At 36.1% G+C, this 20632-nt stretch overlaps 1 protein-coding gene across 11 annotated transcripts in view; it reads left to right on the forward strand.

Annotated features, from left to right (window-relative positions):
• Positions 1-684: 684 nt before the first annotated feature.
• The window catches only part of LOC132152025 (inositol polyphosphate-4-phosphatase type I A-like), a 48701-nt gene continuing 28753 nt past the window's right edge, over positions 685-20632 (forward strand). For 4 of the 11 annotated variants that reach the window (XM_059560654.1, XM_059560658.1, XM_059560660.1 and 1 more), the window contains exon 1: positions 1012-1160. In XM_059560654.1, the coding sequence (XP_059416637.1) occupies positions 1106-1160 (55 nt within the window). In that variant the 5' untranslated portion in view covers positions 1012-1105. Of the gene's footprint in view, positions 853-1007; positions 1161-20632 lie in introns of those variants that run through there. The other 7 variants (XM_059560649.1, XM_059560650.1, XM_059560652.1 and 4 more) reach the window with 4 other exon arrangements.

Here is a 20632-nt window from a genome sequence, read left to right on the forward strand (position 1 = left end):
TGGTCAAAAATAAACTAGCCCTAGTCTGCCTTATTTGTTTCACACATATTGTATTATTATTGTCATAAAAAATAGATTTTGATTTAGTCTCACATATTTTCGGTTTAAAAAAATTATTTTATAATGAAGAAAATTATCACACAATACCATACAACGCAAAACAAACATTGTATAGCTTGAAATGCTATCATACCAAACAGAAAGTGGAAAAAAAATTAAATTAAAAATGTGTTTTACAACAATCCACAAGATGGCAATATAGACCTCGGTACCCTTGATCTCACATATTTTGTAAGAAATAGATTTGTTATTGCACTACAAAACACCGAGGATCAAATCGTACTGTTATAAGGTACATGTATTTATAATCTTAATTGCAGATATACCAGAAGGTTCTTTTTTCCTAGCTCAAATACACCCATGAATTAAATTACCGTCCAACTCAAATAAATGCCTCGCTTAATGGTCCTGCATATTTTCGGTGAAGAATGTTATCGTTTAGTTTCATATGCACATAAACAAATAACACTATTAAAGGTATTATACCTCTGTCACATTCACAATTAAATTAATTGCAAGTAAACCAGTATATTAAACTATTACATTGTTTCAATCTTTTTTCAGTGTGTCGCATTTAAACATTTTGTGTTTGTACCTGCACGTGTAGTTTGCGGTGAGAGCGCGTGGGAAAGGCGGTGCCGAGCAGGGTGGCGTCACGCATCAAGGCGGGGCCACACTATGCAGCAGCTCAAAGAAGAGCAAGAGGCAGCGCATTGGAATTTGGCAACAGATATTTGCATGCATCACAACTCCTCCGATTGCAATATGGATTGACACAGCGCCCACTGAGATGTGAGTACATCTGATTTGTCAAACATTCGGAACAGTCAGTCTCGAGGCTCTTTGTTGGTTCCACAACCAGAGAAATGACCATACAGTAATCTGTGCTGTTTGTATGCTCTTTAGTGTTCAGGGAGGGGGCGAACTGGAGATAAGTTACATTTGGAAGCTGTGTGTATGACTTGGCTATGATGCCATTTTATTATCGCGTTCTGAATTTTGTGAAATAAACGCCAGACACTGCCTGCAAAGTCGAAAGCTACTAATGTTTCTTTGGGGGAAACAACTGAAACATCTTTCATGGGCAGAGGAGGGTAAAAGTAAGTATGCATGCATGCAAGCGGTGTGACCTGAAAGGCCAGTGTTCGCTTATCTTACGCTTAAATTACTGTGACAGTGAAACTGTTTAATGTCTTAACCGTTTAACATTAAAATGATGTTTTATGAAGATATGAAAGATGACAATGTATTTTATTTACACTCTTAATGCAATCTTAAAAGTGGTCTGTGTGGTTAAATGAGTTATGATATTATTATAGTTATTTTCCATGGGGTTTTAGTTATTATTAATTACTAATTATATTTGTAATATTTATTTCACTGGTACACCATCCCGATAACTATATATTAATAATAATATGTAAACTTAAATTCAAACAAATAAATATTTCTGTAAGCAGTGAGAGATTACTTGGCCAAACATGTCCTTGCTAAGGTATTGACTCTTTGAATTGCTCTTTGCAGGGTTTCGAACCTACAACATTTTGGTGACCAACTCAGTTTTTTCACAGTGGTGCCATTACCCACAACAAATATTTTTATGACGATAACGCCAAAGAAAAATGTTTATGCAGTGTCCGATATCTGTCGTTGTTACAGGCAAATTGCTTTTTTCTGTTTAGTAGCATGTTCTGCATATTTGCAAGTATGAAAGCGAGACTTGTTTTTAAAAAGCGAGACTTATATTTAAAGTTCACCTAATAATAGGCTCTTTAGAATAGCGGGTCAGTTTTGTCTGATAACCAAACATTCCTTCCATTAACAAAGTCCTAATAGGGTTGGACTGGTTTGCTCCTTGTTGGAGTTTGATATTTCATGAAGCTGGCAGGCTGTTGCATAAGCACGGTTCAAAGGCAGTGTGCTTGATCACACTTCTTTTGGGGATTTGTTGTAGTTTCACTCAGCTGAGAGGAAAACATAGGCCATGTGTTGGCACCACTCAGCTGTGTCAAGTGGTGTTCATTACTGCAATAACACATCATGACTGTACAAGGCAGGCTAGGCCCTTTAAAAGCAAGAACAAGATGCATTTTTTGTTTTACAGTTATATAATACATGCATTGTTTTTCAGCAAAAATTCCCCTTCAATAAATGAGACAAAGAAAGATGTTTTTGTCTAGGGTTTGGTTGTGTTTTAGGGCATGATCGTTACACTTGGCAGGCTTGCGGTTCAACTGAAATATGAACGTAGCATGGACCTAAGACATCTAAATGAACCAAAAACAGGATGTGATGTCACAGGATGCGACCATAAAAAGGATCTTCTCATCTTGGAAGCTATTTTGGCCATTACAGTATAGTTCAGTACAGGCATCAGAACAGCTGTCTCCTTACAGTAGATTTCCATATGTGCAACTAAGTTATTCCTTATAAGCACTTTGAGTTATCAGCAGCTAAAAATACGACCATTTATACACTAATACAATCAAGTTATGACAATATCCTTATGCTTTTTTGTTTTGTATTTGTAGATTCTGTGACCTTTGGAATGCTAAGCAAACCCAAACCAAGAGAACCAAACTACTTTTGTAAACACACACTTATATGGCTTTATCAGCATTGCCTCAACCCAGGTCACGTGTTTCAGGCTCATCACAGTCTGTTACGATCAGATCAGTCATGTCTGTGAGTCAGATATAACACTTTCCTTTGGCAGTGTGAGCTGTTATTTTTTTATTCCCCTTGACTACCTGAAAAGGCACCTTCAAGAGATTTACAGCCTGAGAATTTCAATCACAGAGACATGTTGTTATCTTAAAGACTGGCAGTATTCTCAAGAGATTTTGCACCCCTGTGCCAGGTTGTCATAGTATATTTTTTTCCCTATGGCTCCTAGAAACCTTTAGGCCTAGACTGGGAAGCACATTGCCACTTAGGTTATGTAAACTGTCGAAAAAAAATCATAAGTCAGTTAAATTCAGAATTTTTTTTTTCACATTTTTATTTTGAGGAGAGTTTTCTTTTTGTTTATCTTTAAACTATAACATTTTATTCTAAGTTTTTGTTGCATGGTGACAACACGAAGGAGCTCATGCCGAGCTGAGATGCATAATGGGATACATGCTGTGGTTCACATGGAATGGGGTCTGTCTCAATGTTTTATCTATAATGACTCAGCTTCTTCAACGCTGCCTGCTGGCTGGAAGCAGATCAGAACCGATCTGTGGAGCATTTGTTGTTGAACTTATGCCGTGGTGCTTCTCAAGACTTGCCCGCTAATTATGCAACACATGCCTGAATTATTGATATTTCTTTGGATATAGGATATTGTGGAACTAAAAGGTCTGTCTGCTTCTATTTCTGCCCTGGAAAGGCACTCATATGGTTGTAAACGTGACGTGTTTAAAGGTCCTCAACCGTATGCTATGGCTAGGCAAGGATGTTATATAAGTTTGGTCCTGATGCAGACCATTTCCACAATATGTTCCTCCTTCAGTCATGTGAATGATTGAGTCTTGAGAGCAATCTGGCATGAATAATAAATGTGCAACTCTTACCAGAAACAGCTGCTCTGTTTTTCTATGACCACTAGTGTTCTGTTTTAGGAGACATATAATGATTTTGGATTAAATGTTGGTCTGAATTCTGTTTATGTATCTAAAGGAGGCCGCATTCTTCAGCAGCTCATGTACCTTTTATAGCTCTGTAAAAATGTCATTCTGGGATGCCTTACTACCTGAAATTAGGGATGTACAAAACAACATCTTTTCAAGATCAACTAGTTGGTGTGTTGATTTAATTACTAGTTGATTATTTTGTCTGAAAGAAACCCTGTATAATTAGGATGGTCAGACAGCTTTCTTAGGGTTGCATTTGCTTAATACATGTTTAAAAACAGAGGGAGCATAATGGAATGGAAAAGAATGCAGTAAAATTGGAAAAACTTTTAACTTGACAAGTAGTTGTAAAAATCGAATGCTAATTAAATCACTGGCACAAATATGATCAAAACGAAAAGACAAAAGAGAAATGCATAATATAAATGTTTTATTTGATGTAGTATGCGATATGTATAAAATCTAAACTTTTATTTTAAATATGTTAATAGAAATATTATTTAAATTCACAATATGACATAACAATATAGACATGGATTAATAAATGTATTTTTTTTGTGTATTTGTAATCAGTAAAGACTGAATATATATGCATGCATTACTTATGAGAATGACCAAAAATGCAAGTGGTTCCTGATTACATATTAAAAATATGGCCTTAAGTGATTCCATAGTGTTTTACTATAGGTTTAGACAGTTTTAGGACAAGTTACCCTTTCTTTTTCTTCTCTAGATGTTTAATATATAACAAATGGCACAGATTATGTTAATTTACTCTGAATACCCCACAGAACATGAATGGGCTAAATAGAGTTTTTCCTCACAGTGAACTGATACCAGAATAGCTAGCAATCTCTGCATTTCTCTCCCCCATTTAGATGCGCTTCTGTGAAATAGGAGCTCAATACCTGACAAGCACCTGTGCATCAGTAGAGAGCTATATAAGTAATTTCCTGCTGACCTTCAGGGTTATCCTCCTTGTTGGTCATAGTAAAGCATGTTGAACACGTGTTCTAGATTCAGGGATTGCTAACCCCATTCAAGTCATGCATATATATATATTAATATTTTTATATATATATATATATATATATATATATATATATATATATATATATATATATATATATATATATATATATATATATATATATATATATATATATATATATATATATATATATATATATATATATATTTTTTTTTTTTTTTTTAATCATTATATAGTATGTCATAAGTCAGGGTCTAGTTAAAGAGTTATAGTCTCACAAGCTCATTTTGGCAATCTGTATAGTCATTGAATCATAGCCCAGAATAGAGAATGTGAATCATCCAAGTTGAGTACCTTGATTCAGTTTTATCTACTTCCTCATAGTGGTGTTTCTGTTGCATGTGACAAACCACTTCCCTTAAGACCTCTTACAAACTGCAAAACATCCTGGTTCAGCTGCAATCACTTGCACATGCATTTCCACTGCCCACTTCGTGTTAACCAATTTCTTGGTAAACATCTGTTCTGAAGATTTCTATAGTTGCAATCTTTTGTGCAAGCTATTTCTTTAATGTTTTCTTTCAGATGAAATAATTGAACTTTACCACTGGATTTAAACAAAATCTCAAGCTTTTTGATGCTGAAAGGGTTTCACAGAGAGATTGTGACAGTAGCTTCTCCATCTGGTAATTTGCTAGTAGTTAGAATTTGTTGTTTGCTTTATACTTATATTAATGAGATCATTAGACAACAACAGCAGCAAAATGTAAATGCTGTAAAAGAGTATAGAAATTCTCTTTGCATTCCCTTTACATTCTGCTAAGGTTGACATCCAAATGATTCAGAGCCCAAAACTTGTGGATTTGGATTCTTTTCTTTTCTTTTCTTTTCTTTTCTTTAAAAAAATCTAAACGCCATTAGCACATTAACTATGGCAAAATATTATTTTATTATTGTTTATATACTTTATAGTATTTATTATTTTATTATATTATAGCTTTTATTTTCAGGTTTCATTACCATTTAAGTGTAAGTTTTAGTAATTTTGTTGTATGCTTTTGTAATTGTATTTGTTTTATTTTTATATATATTTCTGATTTGCTTAAACGTATACTTCATTTTCAGTTTTAATCATTTTTTTTCTAAATTTTTGTTTTTTACTTTGAGTACTACCTAAATGTATTTTATTTCAGTTAATTGTCATGGCAACTAGTGCTGGATATTGACACAGATTACATGAACTGATTAGATTCTGATCTCAATTCCATGTTGAATTGTTTGGATGTATATCAGGTACAGTAAATAGGAAAAGGAAAAATATATACAGTATTTTAGCTACATTGTTACATTTCTGTAAAGGTTAAAAATTAACATCATAGTCTAAATTGTTAAATTCAATTGCTATTTATTTTTGTATATAATAATCAACACTCAAAAACTGAGAAATATACAAACATTTGAATTGCACTTAAGGCAGTTTTTATATTTAATGACATAATTATATTTCTACCCCAGTTTGTTGTTGAAATATAAACAATTAAACAGTTCCTGTCATAAAAATTATTTTCAAAGTGTTTGCTCTCCGTTCTGCCACTGTATACAAGCAAATATAGTATTTTTTTACACCACATTAGAGCATAAAACTGACATTTATTCTTTAAATTATGTGATAGAAATGACAGAATTGAAAATTTTACATTTTCACACCATAGTAACAAAGCACAAAGCTTATTGTGATAATTAGATAGGAGATTTGCTATAAATAATGTTATCTGAACAGAAAACAGCATTGACTGAATGATTAAGAATTACTTGTTTCAGACAAATCTGTATCAGTTCATCAAAATGGAGATAAATTAAAATCTAAATTGTCAACCGCACCCAGAAGGCCCTTCGATGAAGTTTTTCGTCAAATATTTATATTTGACTTTTTCAACTTTAAATTAACAAAAATAATTAATAGTTTAAATTTTAGTTAACAATAATAACACTGCTAAGAAAAAAAAACAACAACTATGCACTATATGCCATGATTTACACGAAATGATTGAATCTGCTGACAAGCATAGTGTCAGTTCATCGGAGGGTATTCCAGAAGGCAGGTTATGCGACATACCTGGGAATGTTTAAGGCTAAGTAAGCGAATAAAATCAGCTTTCGGTTCCAAAAACAGAGGCAGCTCTTAGGGTATGTAGGTAGCCATAGCAACTTACTTCCTGAACATAACCTGCTCCTGAGTAGGTTAAGTTTCAGGGTTAGCTATCAGCATATGCATGACCTTAGAATATTATAAATGATTGCAATATAGTAGTGTTGTCACGGTACCAAAATTTCAGTTTTCAGCACCAATACCAGTGAAAATCAACGGTTCTCAGTACCAATTTCGGTACCAAAACAAAACACAAAAATATGCTAATTAAAATAAAAACACTTTTTATCACTAAAAATAAAAAACTAATGCCATGCTTTATACTTATTTACAATTGTGTTTTACGTTTTTCTACAAGTAATATAATTATGAAAAACAGTAAACAAGTTTCACCCAAATTTAATTTGTCTTTTAATTAATGAAATTTAAACACATTTTATTTTTTGGTAAATAAAGGGGATTTGTACGGTGGCCGAGAGAGCTCAACGCGCTGCAGTTTGCAAAACACATGCAAATTGAAAAAACATCAGCAAATAAAAAAAACATATTTATCAGTTTGACAACACAAGTGCTGCAAATCCTTCACAACACATGCATATAACGAAACGGGCTGCAAATTAGGGCTGTGCGATATGGTGAAAATATCTAATTGCGTTTTTTTTTGACAGATATTGCGATTTGATTTGCGATTTAAAATGTACAAAGTCAAGCTTCAGCTGTGTGTGTATATATATATATATATATATATATATATATATATATATATATGTGTGTGTGTGTGTGTGTGTGTGTGTGTGTGTTTGTATATATATTTTCTATAATGTATTTCTATAATAAAAATACATACAGGATATTTTTTAATATATAATTAGCATCAAACAATCAATATAATTATATTGATATATAGATTATATTATCAGTGATTAAATGAAGAAGAAAAAAAATGATTTCACAACCATCAATTAGGTGGCGATATGCAGTATGTATGTAAATGACCATTAAACAATAGAAGAAGAAAAAAAGCAGCATGGTGTGCTTTTTCTTGGCGTCAGTTTCCATAGTGACTCGTTGATTTGTCACTCTGTTGAGAATGTCTTGTGTGTTAACCGTGCATATTACTCTGATTTGACTGAACTTACTCCCGGACGCGCTTTAAAAACAGCATACATCAAGTAAGCCAGGTTTGGGTTAATCAACCTAGAGTTCAGGGTATATGTAACGGTAAGTTAACCTTGCTTTCTGGAATAAACCCCAGTTGTCTGAGGTTATTTATTTATTTTCTTAAGGCTGGTAATGTAAGGAAACCAAAACCCTAATAAAACCCATAAAATGGTTAAAAAAATATATTATGCATGCTTACATGTTAAATACCTACATACATACATGCTTAACATAACAATAAATAATTAAAAATAAATAGTGTAAACAAGAATAATTCTTTGTATGTGTGTTTATGAGCTTGTGCTGTGGGAAAGATGGCTGTTGCTCATTTTCATCTCAAAGGGTAACATCTGTGGTTGTTTTCTAAAGAAATTATGCAAGCTTCAATTGGATGAACAGACCACCTAAAAGGAGGGGTAGTTGTTTTTGTTCCTGAGCACAAAAACGCATGCACGCTCGCACAAGGGGTCTCTCTCTCCCTCTCTTTTTCTTCCTATTTTATCTCTGTCACACAATTCTCAGTGCAGTGTGCTACTTAACTCATAGATCAGTTTCTTCCTAATGCTAGTGAGGCCATCTGGAGATTTCACATACTGGATGTTTCTCAGGACGTCACTCTGACACAAAACATTACGAGGACTATTATTACCCCATAAACCTAGTGTTCACAAGGTTTTTTATTTTTTATTCCCTGACTCTCAGACATCCTCCACTACCCCAGATACTTTAACACACAGTTTGAGGATTGTAATTATTTTAATAACTTTAAGGAAGCTATTGGTCTGGATACTAAAAAATGTAACATGCTTTCTTCATGTCTTCTACACATTTGTATCTTGTCACACAAGTGACAATGAAGGAGGAGTCTAAAAGATCAAGCAAGTGATTTGATGGAAAAGGGGAAGTCTGCTGGACTCTGAGCTAGTAAACCGTGCACGATTATGACCGTAGCTTAGCATTGTGTCCTACTGAAGAATTTTCACACCAAAAAACAAGGAAATTACAAGATCTTTGTGCCCAGGTTCTGAATATAATACGCTCTTTTGTGGCACAGTGTCAAGAAATTGAGAAAACTCCTGTGTCACAGCTAAAAATATGTATGTCTGTTTACAGATATTGTATGTTGACATCTTTAAATAGATTTTTAGGAATGCAGCAATCTTTCAGCTATAGGCCACCAATAATTAAGCCAATAATTATTTTCATATTACGGCATGTGTAATAAATGTCAAATGTTTATGACACAATACGTCCTATTAAGTTAATGCTAAATTATGCCGATAGTAATCTAAATCCTAAAATAGCAGAAGGCCACAATTAATGATTCAATAACCAATAATAATAATTATAAATAATTATCCAATAGTCAATCACCTATGTGTGTGTAACCCTGAAGACTATTAACTGTATATTCAATTAGTAGGAATTTGCTTGCTTATGAAAAGCAGAATAAGATTGGGTTGTTTTGGGGTTTGAAATATTAAAGTGGTGTATATTTGATGAACTGGTCCATTGTTGAACATTTTAAACTGAAGGATGATTTAGAGTTGACAGCGCTTGAGAGGAGGTAAAAATGACAGTTTAAAACTGAAAAAGTTTTACCTGAGTGTGCCTGTGGGATGAAGTGATGCAGCTGTAAAAGAGAGGTGTGTGGGAAGAGGAAAGAAGACACTGATGTGTTATAGAGATGATAAGTTGTGGAACATGTGGAGCTCAGTTTAACTCTCTCTCTCTCTCTGTGTGTGTGGGAAGTTTAACTAAAGATACAGAAGAACATCTATGGGGGTTTCAGGCCACTCACCCGCTTAACTCTTTGATGTCATTATACTGCATATATGTGTGGATGAGAGAGAGAGATAGAGAGAGGGGGGTCTAGTGAGTGTAAGAGGAGAAGGACTATGGGTTTGATGTTTGGCAGTAAGACAGAAAGTGAAAACTGGGAAACTAGGTTTGCCCTTTTACGGTCTCCAGTCTCTGCTGTCCTCCTGACTCAGTGGCTGTGGAAAAAAAGTCATCTAAAACAAACACATTAAATTTTCTTCACTCTTTCCCTGTTTCTTTCTCGGTCTCTCTCATTGATATTTGAAAAGAGTGTAGCTTGTTTTGACCATGCTTATCTCTGAAGAAAAATACCTCTTAATTTTAAGCAGCAGTCTTAAAATGTAAGGTGCCTTTGGTGAAGTATATTCTAACACGCACACGTGTGTGGATGTAAAGCATATAATATAAAATATAATAGAAAATTCATACAAGTATATTCTAATGTATGAAGTTATTATTATAATTGTGATATTCCTATTCAGTATATATTTTTATACATTTTTACTGAGCCTCAAAGACATGGAGAAATTATTTATGCCAGTTTTAGAAAAGGGTTAATATCCACCCAACAAAGAAAATTGTCACTTTTATCTTCAGAATCATCCATTTAAAAGTCCATGCAACAAGAGTTTCATAAGTTCATAAAACAATGTAAAACATGATTAATTTAATGATGAATGGACCTTTTGAGCATCCTTTTAAATATTTGATATGCTTCTTGTTTGAGCATTGATCAATGTTTATATGTGAATTAGTGTAAATTAAGTCAGATCGTGGTTCAGCATATGAAGGGACCATGTCTGTTTTACAATCTCTTGGTAAACCTTTTGAGGCATTGTAGTTAGGTTGACTTTATAATCTTCCAGATTTCTTTTAAAATGTCTTCATTTGTGTGTCAAAGAGAAACAGAAGTGGTATGAATATGAATTTAGAGCAGCATGAGAGTGTGTAAATGACAGAATTTTTTTTTTTTTTTGAGTGAACTGTTCCTTTAATTAAAGCCTACTGCTGTGCTGTCACCCCAGGTGGATCAAAGAAAAAAGGAAATATCTCTAGCCATTTAAGGCGATTTAGAGCAACCAGCTGTGTCTTATATTAAAGGAGCATTGCGTAGGTTCTGAAATTTCTAACCGTTACTGACACCAGTGGCCGTTATAGGAACTGCAGCCAGTCTCATTCTCGTTCTCAGTGCGCACGCTCTTTTTTTTTTTTTTTTTTTTTTTTTTTTTTTTTTTTTACTTACGAGGAGTGTCCGTGGGTGTCTGAATTGTGCTGGAGGCTGATCGCTTCTTTCCATCCGCAGAGTCCATTTGAAAACACTATTGCCGCTGCTTACTATAATGGCTGGCGTGCCGTACGGTTGTAAGCCCAAGTAGACGAGAACGCCTATGACGTCACATTTTGTGAATTTTCGTGCCAATTCGGGCCCGACTCCTCCACACACAATTGAGCCTACAGGCTGATAGAGGCAACCGTGGTGGACAAGAGAGGTGTCATTCTTTTTTTTTTACATCATGGTTGGCTCATACATGTACAAATGAAAACTCTATCTTAAAGATTTTTTTTAAGTAAAAACCTCCACATAGCTCCATAGTTCCTCTCTGTTACACATGAAAAATACTGTAACCAGCAAGTGAGAAGTGAAAAACGTTTTCACTTACATTATCTTGCCCTCTGCAGGAAACCAACACACTAAAAGGAGACAACTACTAGTGCTTGTTGAAGCATTTCTTGCTTTGAAATAACAATGGACTCCTACAGTATATTCATACTAACTTGGAAGAGTCTGTTAGAATTTGTGTGCAATTTTCAGCAGGACACATAAAGAAAAAGTGTGTCAGGTAGTCTGTAGGGATTATCAGAAAAAGCTCTCCATGTCTTCCTGTTCCAGTTCATGTGACTCATAAATCTTGTGGGGTCTCCAGGACCTATATACGGCACTCAGTATTGGTGTTAATGTCTCTTTCTGATCCACCGAGATCGGGAACCTTGGGTTTCTAGGGCCCTATGAAATCAGTTTAATTTTTTCCTAAATTCATTTTTTTCCATTTACATTTTTCTGGATCCAGTGTTTTTTTCCATAAAAATTTTCTCCACTCCGTTTTAATAGTTAAATTAAATTATATTTTAAAAAAGTATGTGTAATTTAATTAAATCACGAAAGCTATACATTTTAACATCAATTTATTAAAAGTTTAACAAAAATTACATGTTAAGGCCCTATGAAATGTTTCATTTTTACTAACCATTTTTTTATTGTTACCAAAATCTGTGTTTTTGCATTTGTAATTATTTAAACGCATAAACCAACTTAATACATTTTTTATTCTCAAGTAGCCTTATAATCCCCCCCCCCCCCCCAGAAATTCTGTGTTGTGTATTTATATTTTTCTGGTTATCAAATGAAGGCACAAAACATACTATCCTTTAATTATTGAACTTTTTTTGCTAACGGAGGGATCTACTAATAAAATTAAAACATGGAAGAAATGTGTGATTTTATAGTTTTTGTTTCATTTTAGTAGTAGTAGTAGTCTATGTACTTTCTACTGAAAAATAGTTATGGGCACTATTAAATCAAATATCTTCAAATCAAACCGGACTTTTATTTTAACGGGTTGCCATGAATACCTTTACAGTTCTGTGAATGTGATATGATGCTAGTTTTACTCTAATCAAACAGTCAAATTCTCCTAAAGTGACTCTCAGAGCAGTTCTGGAGATGTTGTTCATGTGTTTACATCCTCATGTAGTGAGATGACAGATGCTGAAATCACCGCAAGCGTCACGTGTGTAGTAAACGAAACACACATGAAACAATGTGCAGAGACACGGCAGCTAAACTCAAAAAATTAATAGTGTTTTAGTATATTGGTCTTCTCATTATAATAGTATGTATATAACAGTCCCAGTCACAGTTATTAATATTCTGCATTGTAGTTTGACCTGCTCGCACTGTGCGCTGAAGAGATATCACCATAGTACTACAACGAAGCGCTTGACTCAAAACCAAATGCATCTTATATCAGGTAAATAATATATCCACAATATACATACACCGGCTGAAATGTTTCGAAATCACTTGTACCGTACCTGTTCGAAAAAAATCCAGTCTCAGCCTGTGTCAGTTTGAGTCTTGGTAAAGTTTTAAATCCCTGCCGGCAAGATGCTCCTCTGTCGGTCACTGATTATGGAAAGTGAAACATAAATCTATAGGGGTGGTTGGAGTTATTCATGCACTTTAAAATATTAATTTGAAGCTTCTTTCTTTTCAGATTCTTACAGCTTAATCATAATAGGCTGTATATTAACTTATTGGGAGAAAACCAGTAATTCTATGTGAAATCAGACATTTGAGCTCCCCCATATAGTCAAAATGGCATAATAATTAACACCCCACGAATATTCGACTGTTAGATTGGTAGTCGAATCGGGCTTCTCGAATCAAAGCATCGCTTTTTTTTTTTTTATTAACACTTAAGTTAATAATAATACAAATTCTACTAATAAGAACTATAAAAACGCACTAAGGACTAATGATCAGCTGGATTCATGAATACTAATCAGGTTTTGTGCATTAGTTTGAACTGATTTGCTAAAATCAAAACAGTGATGACTTTTTAGGGCAGCAGTAGCTCTAGGACAATAAGGTCATGATACCATCAAAAAATCTCATACCGGCCCTTGCCTAGCACACAAGGGCTGTGTTATATGGTTACCAAGCTGACTTGCTTAAAGACCTAGATGAGGACAAAGGTTGTCAGGCCATCCTTAAAAATATTTTGGTTTGCAGTAACAGTAATTTTTTTAAGAAAAAGGGTCGGTAGGTCGGTCTATATTTTTTTTTTTCAAGTTTCAATGTAAAAAAAAAAAAGTCAATTTTTGTGATGGTGATGACGTCGGTATGAATTTAAACAAATTAGTATATCGTGACGTCACTGACTGGGTCTTCAACCCGTGCCTTCGGATGCATCATTGCAAACCTCATTTTGATGCAGGCTATATAGACCACAAACAAGTTTAAATCTGTCAAAAACATGTTTATTGCATGAATTTCAGGTGAGAAAAAAAATGAGGTACTGTTATACTGTTTTACTTGCATCCACCGCTACGTATCAATGCAACCTACAAATGAGAGAACGTTTACTTTGCTTTCTTGGGTTGTCACTTTAGTGACGAAGGTTCATTGAATCGATTGTAAAATCGATTTTGCATGTCTAAAGTTTTATACGGCAAATAACACCAAATATAGGTAAATCCACGGACAACAGGCAGGAGGAATGTAAAGATTCAATATATTGGTAAAGACCGATATTTCTGATGATTTATTGGCGTGAAGTTACGTGCAAAATGACAAACAGGAGTGCAACATTTTCGAAAAACAATAAGCAGAGTGGACTGCCATAATGCAAAACATTTACTGCAGGCTTCAACATGGCTGTGTTTACGATTCAATTTCAACAACAACAAAAAAATCGCATAGGCGATTTTCTTAGGCTATCAAAAAAATATTTTTTCGAATATTCGTCGAATTTAAAATAAAAATCCACATTCGATTGCGCATATGAATTTTAGGTGTGCATTAAGGAAGCTGCCTTATGAGCCCCGGTACGTGTTCCATTCCATCTGGCCGCGCGCACAGCTGTGTCTACACAACTTTCAAAGGTGGACGAGCTCGACACGCAGTATCTGCTTTCTCATCTTTCACCTCGTGTACGCGCACGAGATGCGATGACAATATATGTGTCATTGCATTATAAGGTTATGTTAGCCTATCCAGTTGAAGCCACTTAAAAAAAATCAATGTGGAGAAGATCTTGTTTACATCAAAACTGAAACCAAGCCGTTCACACAGAACGCATATTTCGCGCATCTCATGTTTTAAAATTAAAAAATGTATCCTGTGTGACTGGTTTATTTTTTATTTATTTAACAATGCATGCATACATGATGCTGTTTTGTTTATAGTTCTTTAAGCAACTTAATAATAATTGGTTCATAAACATTATTTTAAATATTATGTTTTTTTCACAGTCATGTATTCTAATGCTTTGAATAAACATGCAGTAATATTTAGCTGTCAATCAATCCGTCACTGCGAGTCTCAGGATCACGCTGCACTCGCTCAGCCCCGCCCTAGGTTCGTCCCCTCTATCTCCGCTGTGATCTGCCCACTTTTCAGCATTTTTCAAATATTGTCAGTGGGTGGAGTCAGGCTCTGAGCAGGGGTTTAGTTACACTTTAAGTAAAACATTCGAATTTAGTTTTTTCAGCTATTTTGACAGCCCTAGGCAATTCAAGCCCGAAACTGTATGAGACTGAATACCGGCTGAATTCACATTTCTGTTGTAAAAAGAGAAACATTGTGGAGAAGTATTATTCGTGTTTGTCCGAAGCTGCAGTTGCTGTGTGACGCCTGTTCAAAAAAAAAAAAAAACCTGGACGCGCTTCGAGAAAAGGTCGTTAAAATCATTTTCTTATTCTCGTTTTCGAAACTTGTGTTGGTTGATTCGTGCTTGATTCATGCAATAGATTTTCGAACATAAAGTGACAGTCGACACGGTCACAGTTTTAGACTAGAGAGGAGAAGGGATGGGAAAAGATCTGGGCACAGTTTTTCCAGAACTTTGTGCCAAGTTAAAGCGGTGTCGAGCTGTTTTAATGAATTTTTTTTTTATGTATTATGGTGCCCGAACCCGTATGACTTTGAACAGTGACCGCGAACATTTAGTTTACTGCAGCCGCAGCCATCATTACCAAGCGCGAACTGTTGACTCTGACAGTGAGTGAGAGTATGAGACGAAGCGAACGCACAGGCCACAGTGTGACATCTGTGTAAACACAGATGACGTCACGGGTTTTTTTTAATTAAAGAAGATAGCCTTCATTTGTATGTAGGCCAAGGCAATTTATATATTTACAATACTTACTTAAATATAATTAATAGTATTTTATTGCGTTTGTATTAGTTGTTTGAAGAGTAAAAAAATAATTGGTCGGTCTTAACCCAAATTTACAATCGGCAAGTCGGTCGGACTAAAAGCAAAAAAAATAAAAAAATTGAGTCGGTGCTAAATTGACAGGCTCGGTCGGGTTACGGCAAACAAGAATATTTTTAAGGATGGCCTCACCTAAGACAGTTGAGGAACTGCGCCACACCACAGACTTGGCTCATCGCACCACTATACAGACTAGTGTTGCACGGTGCACCAATACTTCAAAAGTATCGCGAGTCTCGGAAATTAAAAACGTCACGATTCCTAAATATATTAGTATCGATACTTCAAAGAATGACTGCGTTCCAGATTTGCAAGAGACGTATTTCATGTTGGTGTGTGCAACGCAAGCTTCCAGTGCCTCCCTATGGACATCTGTGTTTTTTCTCATCGAGCAAGCAGCAAAAAAGCACTACAACGAGATGGCTGCATTAGTGGCTTTAATAAACTGATTTGGCTTTACTAAAATGTGTGCATAACCGCATTAAATAGTTTAAATAAGTTGTTCAGATGATTGTTCTTGCATAATTTACATTTTAATTGTTTGGTCAGACAGTTCATATATAATATTCACATTTATTGGGGATTAAACATGGAGTTATGTTCTGTATGCTAAATATGAAAACGAGCGTATCTGCACAGCACCTATAACTGCACTTTGTATCTGCTGATTGCTGATCGAGATTTACATGCTTGGCTCACTGACCCTGTATACTCATTCATTTCATTCATAAACGAGATGTATCAGTTCATTCAACTCGTTCACGAATGAGAAGATCTCTCGATCTTGTTCAGTGAAGGGCGTATGGGTTCACTACATTCAACAAATCACATGCTCCTTCACATCTTGAGTAACTCTTTGACAGGGTGAAACAGTTCACAGAGCTGTTCACGAGCTGCACATGCGCTGCTAATAGCGCCGCGCTCTTGCGCTGCTGTGGAGGGAGGAACAGTGAACGAGAAATATGAGTCAGTGGATTACCTGAACGAGAACGATTCGTTCACCTAAAAGATTTGTTCACGGACGAACCATCACTAATGCAATTTCATATAGCCTATATTGAATATTTGGAATATATATTTTCATATTTTATTATTAGGTTCTTTGATAAGGTTACAATACGAAGGTCTAAGTAGTAACGTATCTTCCGTGATGTCTCCGATGCGCGGTCGGGGTGGGTAAAGAAATCTTACTTTATTGGCGGGCCAAATAATTACATAAAAGCGGGACCCGCGGGTTGGAAAAAAACCCGACCTGCGCATCACTAGGCTGCATGTGCGAGCACAAGTGATACTGTGTCCACCGGTCCACAAGTGGTAGAAAAAGATGACGCTCACTAAAGATGACGCTCATTAAAGCTCACTGGCTGAGTTTTCTCCTCTGAAAGAAAAGGTTGCACAACTGACAGAATAAGTTACAATATTTGAGATATTGCTGATAAATTTTATTTGCTTTTTTTTTTACTTGAATGCCATTGCTTAAATTGATATTATTTGTCTTTTGACATTTAATCTTCTGAGTTCAGAAATATTGTTTAATATAATCGCTGTTCATATTTTTATTCAAAATTCAGAATCAAGATAAATTTATTACTCTTACGTTTCTTATGATAACTGAGATAATGCTGCTAAATTTATTCTTTCTTTACCTTGAATGTCATTGCTCTAATTTATTTTTTATATTTTGATATTTCATATTTTGTTCAAATGTTTAATATATCTGCTGTTCATATGTTCATTTATTAGTGTGTTATATTATAAGAATGTTGTCCCGGTTTTAAAATAAAGCACAACAATGATATTTGAGAGTGTATTTTCCCTTTTCAGGAAAAGTATCGAAAAAGTATCGAAATCGCAATTCTTGACTAGGTATCTGTGGCAGGGGGGGCATGGTTTAACGTGGCGGCGGCGGCGGTCCTTCTTCGTCCCGGGTTTCGGCACCAGTGTAATAGTTCGTGGGAGGAAAGGAAGAGGACAAAGGGGTCGGCTGGACTGCTGACGTATTTATTAACTAAAACTTCAACTCAAACTTCACAAACACCAAATGGTGACTTTTACTCTGACATCAACACTTCCGGTTTACTCTTTCCGGTTTCCGATTCCCATCAGCAGTCCGTCTCTCTCTCGACTGCTTCTGTCTCTCCTGGTGTTTTATACTCTCTCCGCGCCAATTACTGAAACGAGAAACAGGTGTTGATAATTTTGCCCAAACCACTCACTTACCGCTTGTCTCCTGATTCTCTCTCCCACTGCAGACTTCGCTAAACCACGCCCCCCCGCCACAGTATCGTATCGAAACGATAATTTTGGTATCGTGACAACACTAGCGCCGCATTCCCACGCACAGCCGTATAGTAAACACTAAGGTAAATAAAGTAAAATAAAGAAAAATGGCAGAGCCTCATCACACATACGTAAACTCCTCCATCGTTAGTTGACCGTTCTGACTGGTGATGATGTGCTGCACGCAATGACAGTTGGGGGATGATCGATCTCCACTTCCCGTGAAGTGATATATCGATGTTCCCTTATTCCCTGTGCCATGCACAGTGCCCTTCGAACTGAACATGTTCGCTCCCTTCGGATTGGAATCTCACTTAAGATGGCGAAATACCCTGTGAAGTCCACTTCGCAGCACGCTTGCGGTCGAATGAAATGCACCTACTGATGAGTAACATACGCACGGCACACTGTAATGACGTAAGGTGTCAGGGGCACTGAGGCATTATGGGCAGTTCACCGTATTAATACAAATGTTTTAGTTTTTACAAAAAAAAAGTTTTTTCTAGAAGTTAAAAGAAGCCCTGTTCGTGTTCAGAGGCTATTCTGGTGGATCTCTTGGGAAAATGTATTCCATCTTTTGGACTCATCATTATACCTCGTAATTTTCTAATGATGCAATCACGAAGCTCGCCACTTGAGGATGCCACAGACATTTAAGAGAAACTTTTTAACTTCAGACTTCAGTTTTCCGCAAACAACGCATATTTTGCCTTTTCTAGCAGCTATTTTATTAATTGTACATCGGCTTTACTCTTTTATGTTTTTGGATTATTGCTTCAACCTAAGAAACGTCATAACACACAGGTAAGAAACTCTGTGGTTGTATTGCAAATTAGTAGCAGCTTATTCTCGTGCAATTGAGGTAACGATCGTGATTTTGTACAAAATTAAAAAAAATAAAATAAAATGCAGTCAAACAAACCCCTAATACATTATTAAAATCGCTACATACCTGTATAATTGTTTAGAAGGTTATAGTGTGCATTATTTGTTTTCTCTTTAACTTCTTTCAGCTTTTTTTCATGTTTGGGGGGTCTGATTGTACAAATTATTAAATATTTGATATCCCAATTTTGCATATAGTCAACAATTTGGATATTATCGTCTAAACGATATATCGCCCACCTCTAACTTTAAGTGGTTGGCTGCCCCCCTTATTAGGGTTTTTCCAAGTAAGTAGTTTTCCTGAGCCCTTTTCTTGGCACCTCCCACTTATGATTTTAAGTAGATGGTGAACCTCCCTTTACTCCTTAAGCTTAGTCAGGTAGTGGGGTGGGCTGCCCACCCCCTTCCTATGGGGTTTTTAAGTGGGCGGTCCCACTGGGCCCTGCATGCTGCTTTGGCTCATTGTAACATAGCCTTCTGAGCATAGCTGTTTTATTAACTTAGTTTATAGTGTCCCTCCTGTTTGGCTAGGTTCCCCATTATTCCCCTGAGTTATTTTAACAACGCATGCATGTATGGCAAGTGTAAACACGTGAATCAGATAAGGTTCACGATTGAAAGAATATGTAAACAGACAGCCAAAAACATTGGATATAGGCAATAAAACAGAATTGGGCATCAAGACCTGCAGTGTAAACGAGGCCTTAATAGCCCCAGGCGTTCTCAGGGAAGTTTCGTTGTGTGTCTATAACTTCCCTTGGTGCTCTCTGACCTCACCAGGTGAACAGGCATGTGCCACGACATGACTGAGTGGGCATTCCATTCCCCATAGTGTATGCAGTGCGAGTTCCCTAGAAGGGGAACATCTCAGGTTACGCATGCAACCGTGGTTCCCTGAGAGGGAACGAGATGCTGCGTCCCCTCGCCATGCCTAGGGCTTGCTTGTTTCACATCTCCTTTAGACAGACAAGTTAGTGCTTTGCTAGGCAGTAGGGCTGTCAGCGAATATTCTAAATTCGAATATATATTCGAATAGTTTTTAAAAAACTAATTTCGAAGGTGAAAATTAATATTCGAATTAAAAAAAAAATGTGGAAAAAAAGGCCCGCGGTAGTAGAGGCGTGATTGTCTGCTTTGCGAGTGGGCGCGCTAGTGCGCCTGAGGGTTCAGGGACAGGTCACAGCCTCACAGGAGTCGCACTGTCTGGCACAGCATCACTGCTGAAAGTTAAAGCGTCTTCATGGAAGATGGCAGCAAGTGCAGAGCCCAACTCGACCGCAGCAGAGAAAATGAGGTAAAATTGTTGACCCGCGAGATTGTTGTATGCAAGCTATTTAAGATACAGTTAGCATACCATTCGACAACTAGCAACATGAGGTCACATCTCAAAAATGTGCACCCAAATGAGCATGGCATAATGTGTGGAACTCCAGCTAAACAGTCACGTCTTGACACTTAACGTTACTTTGCATCGCCCGCCGCAAGCACTTTGTCTGCAACATGACAAGAGGCCATAACGGATAAAATAATTTTGTTCATTTTTAAGGACATGAGACCGATCAGTATCGCGGATGGGGCAGGCTTCGGGGAGTTCTGTCAAGCAATGGATCCGAGGCAAATAAGAGGGTGACATCTAGTGGAGAAGACTTGAAATTAGATTAACGTTAAT

This window comes from Carassius carassius, chromosome 10 (genome assembly GCF_963082965.1).
Source record: "Carassius carassius chromosome 10, fCarCar2.1, whole genome shotgun sequence".
NCBI lineage: Eukaryota > Metazoa > Chordata > Actinopteri > Cypriniformes > Cyprinidae > Carassius > Carassius carassius.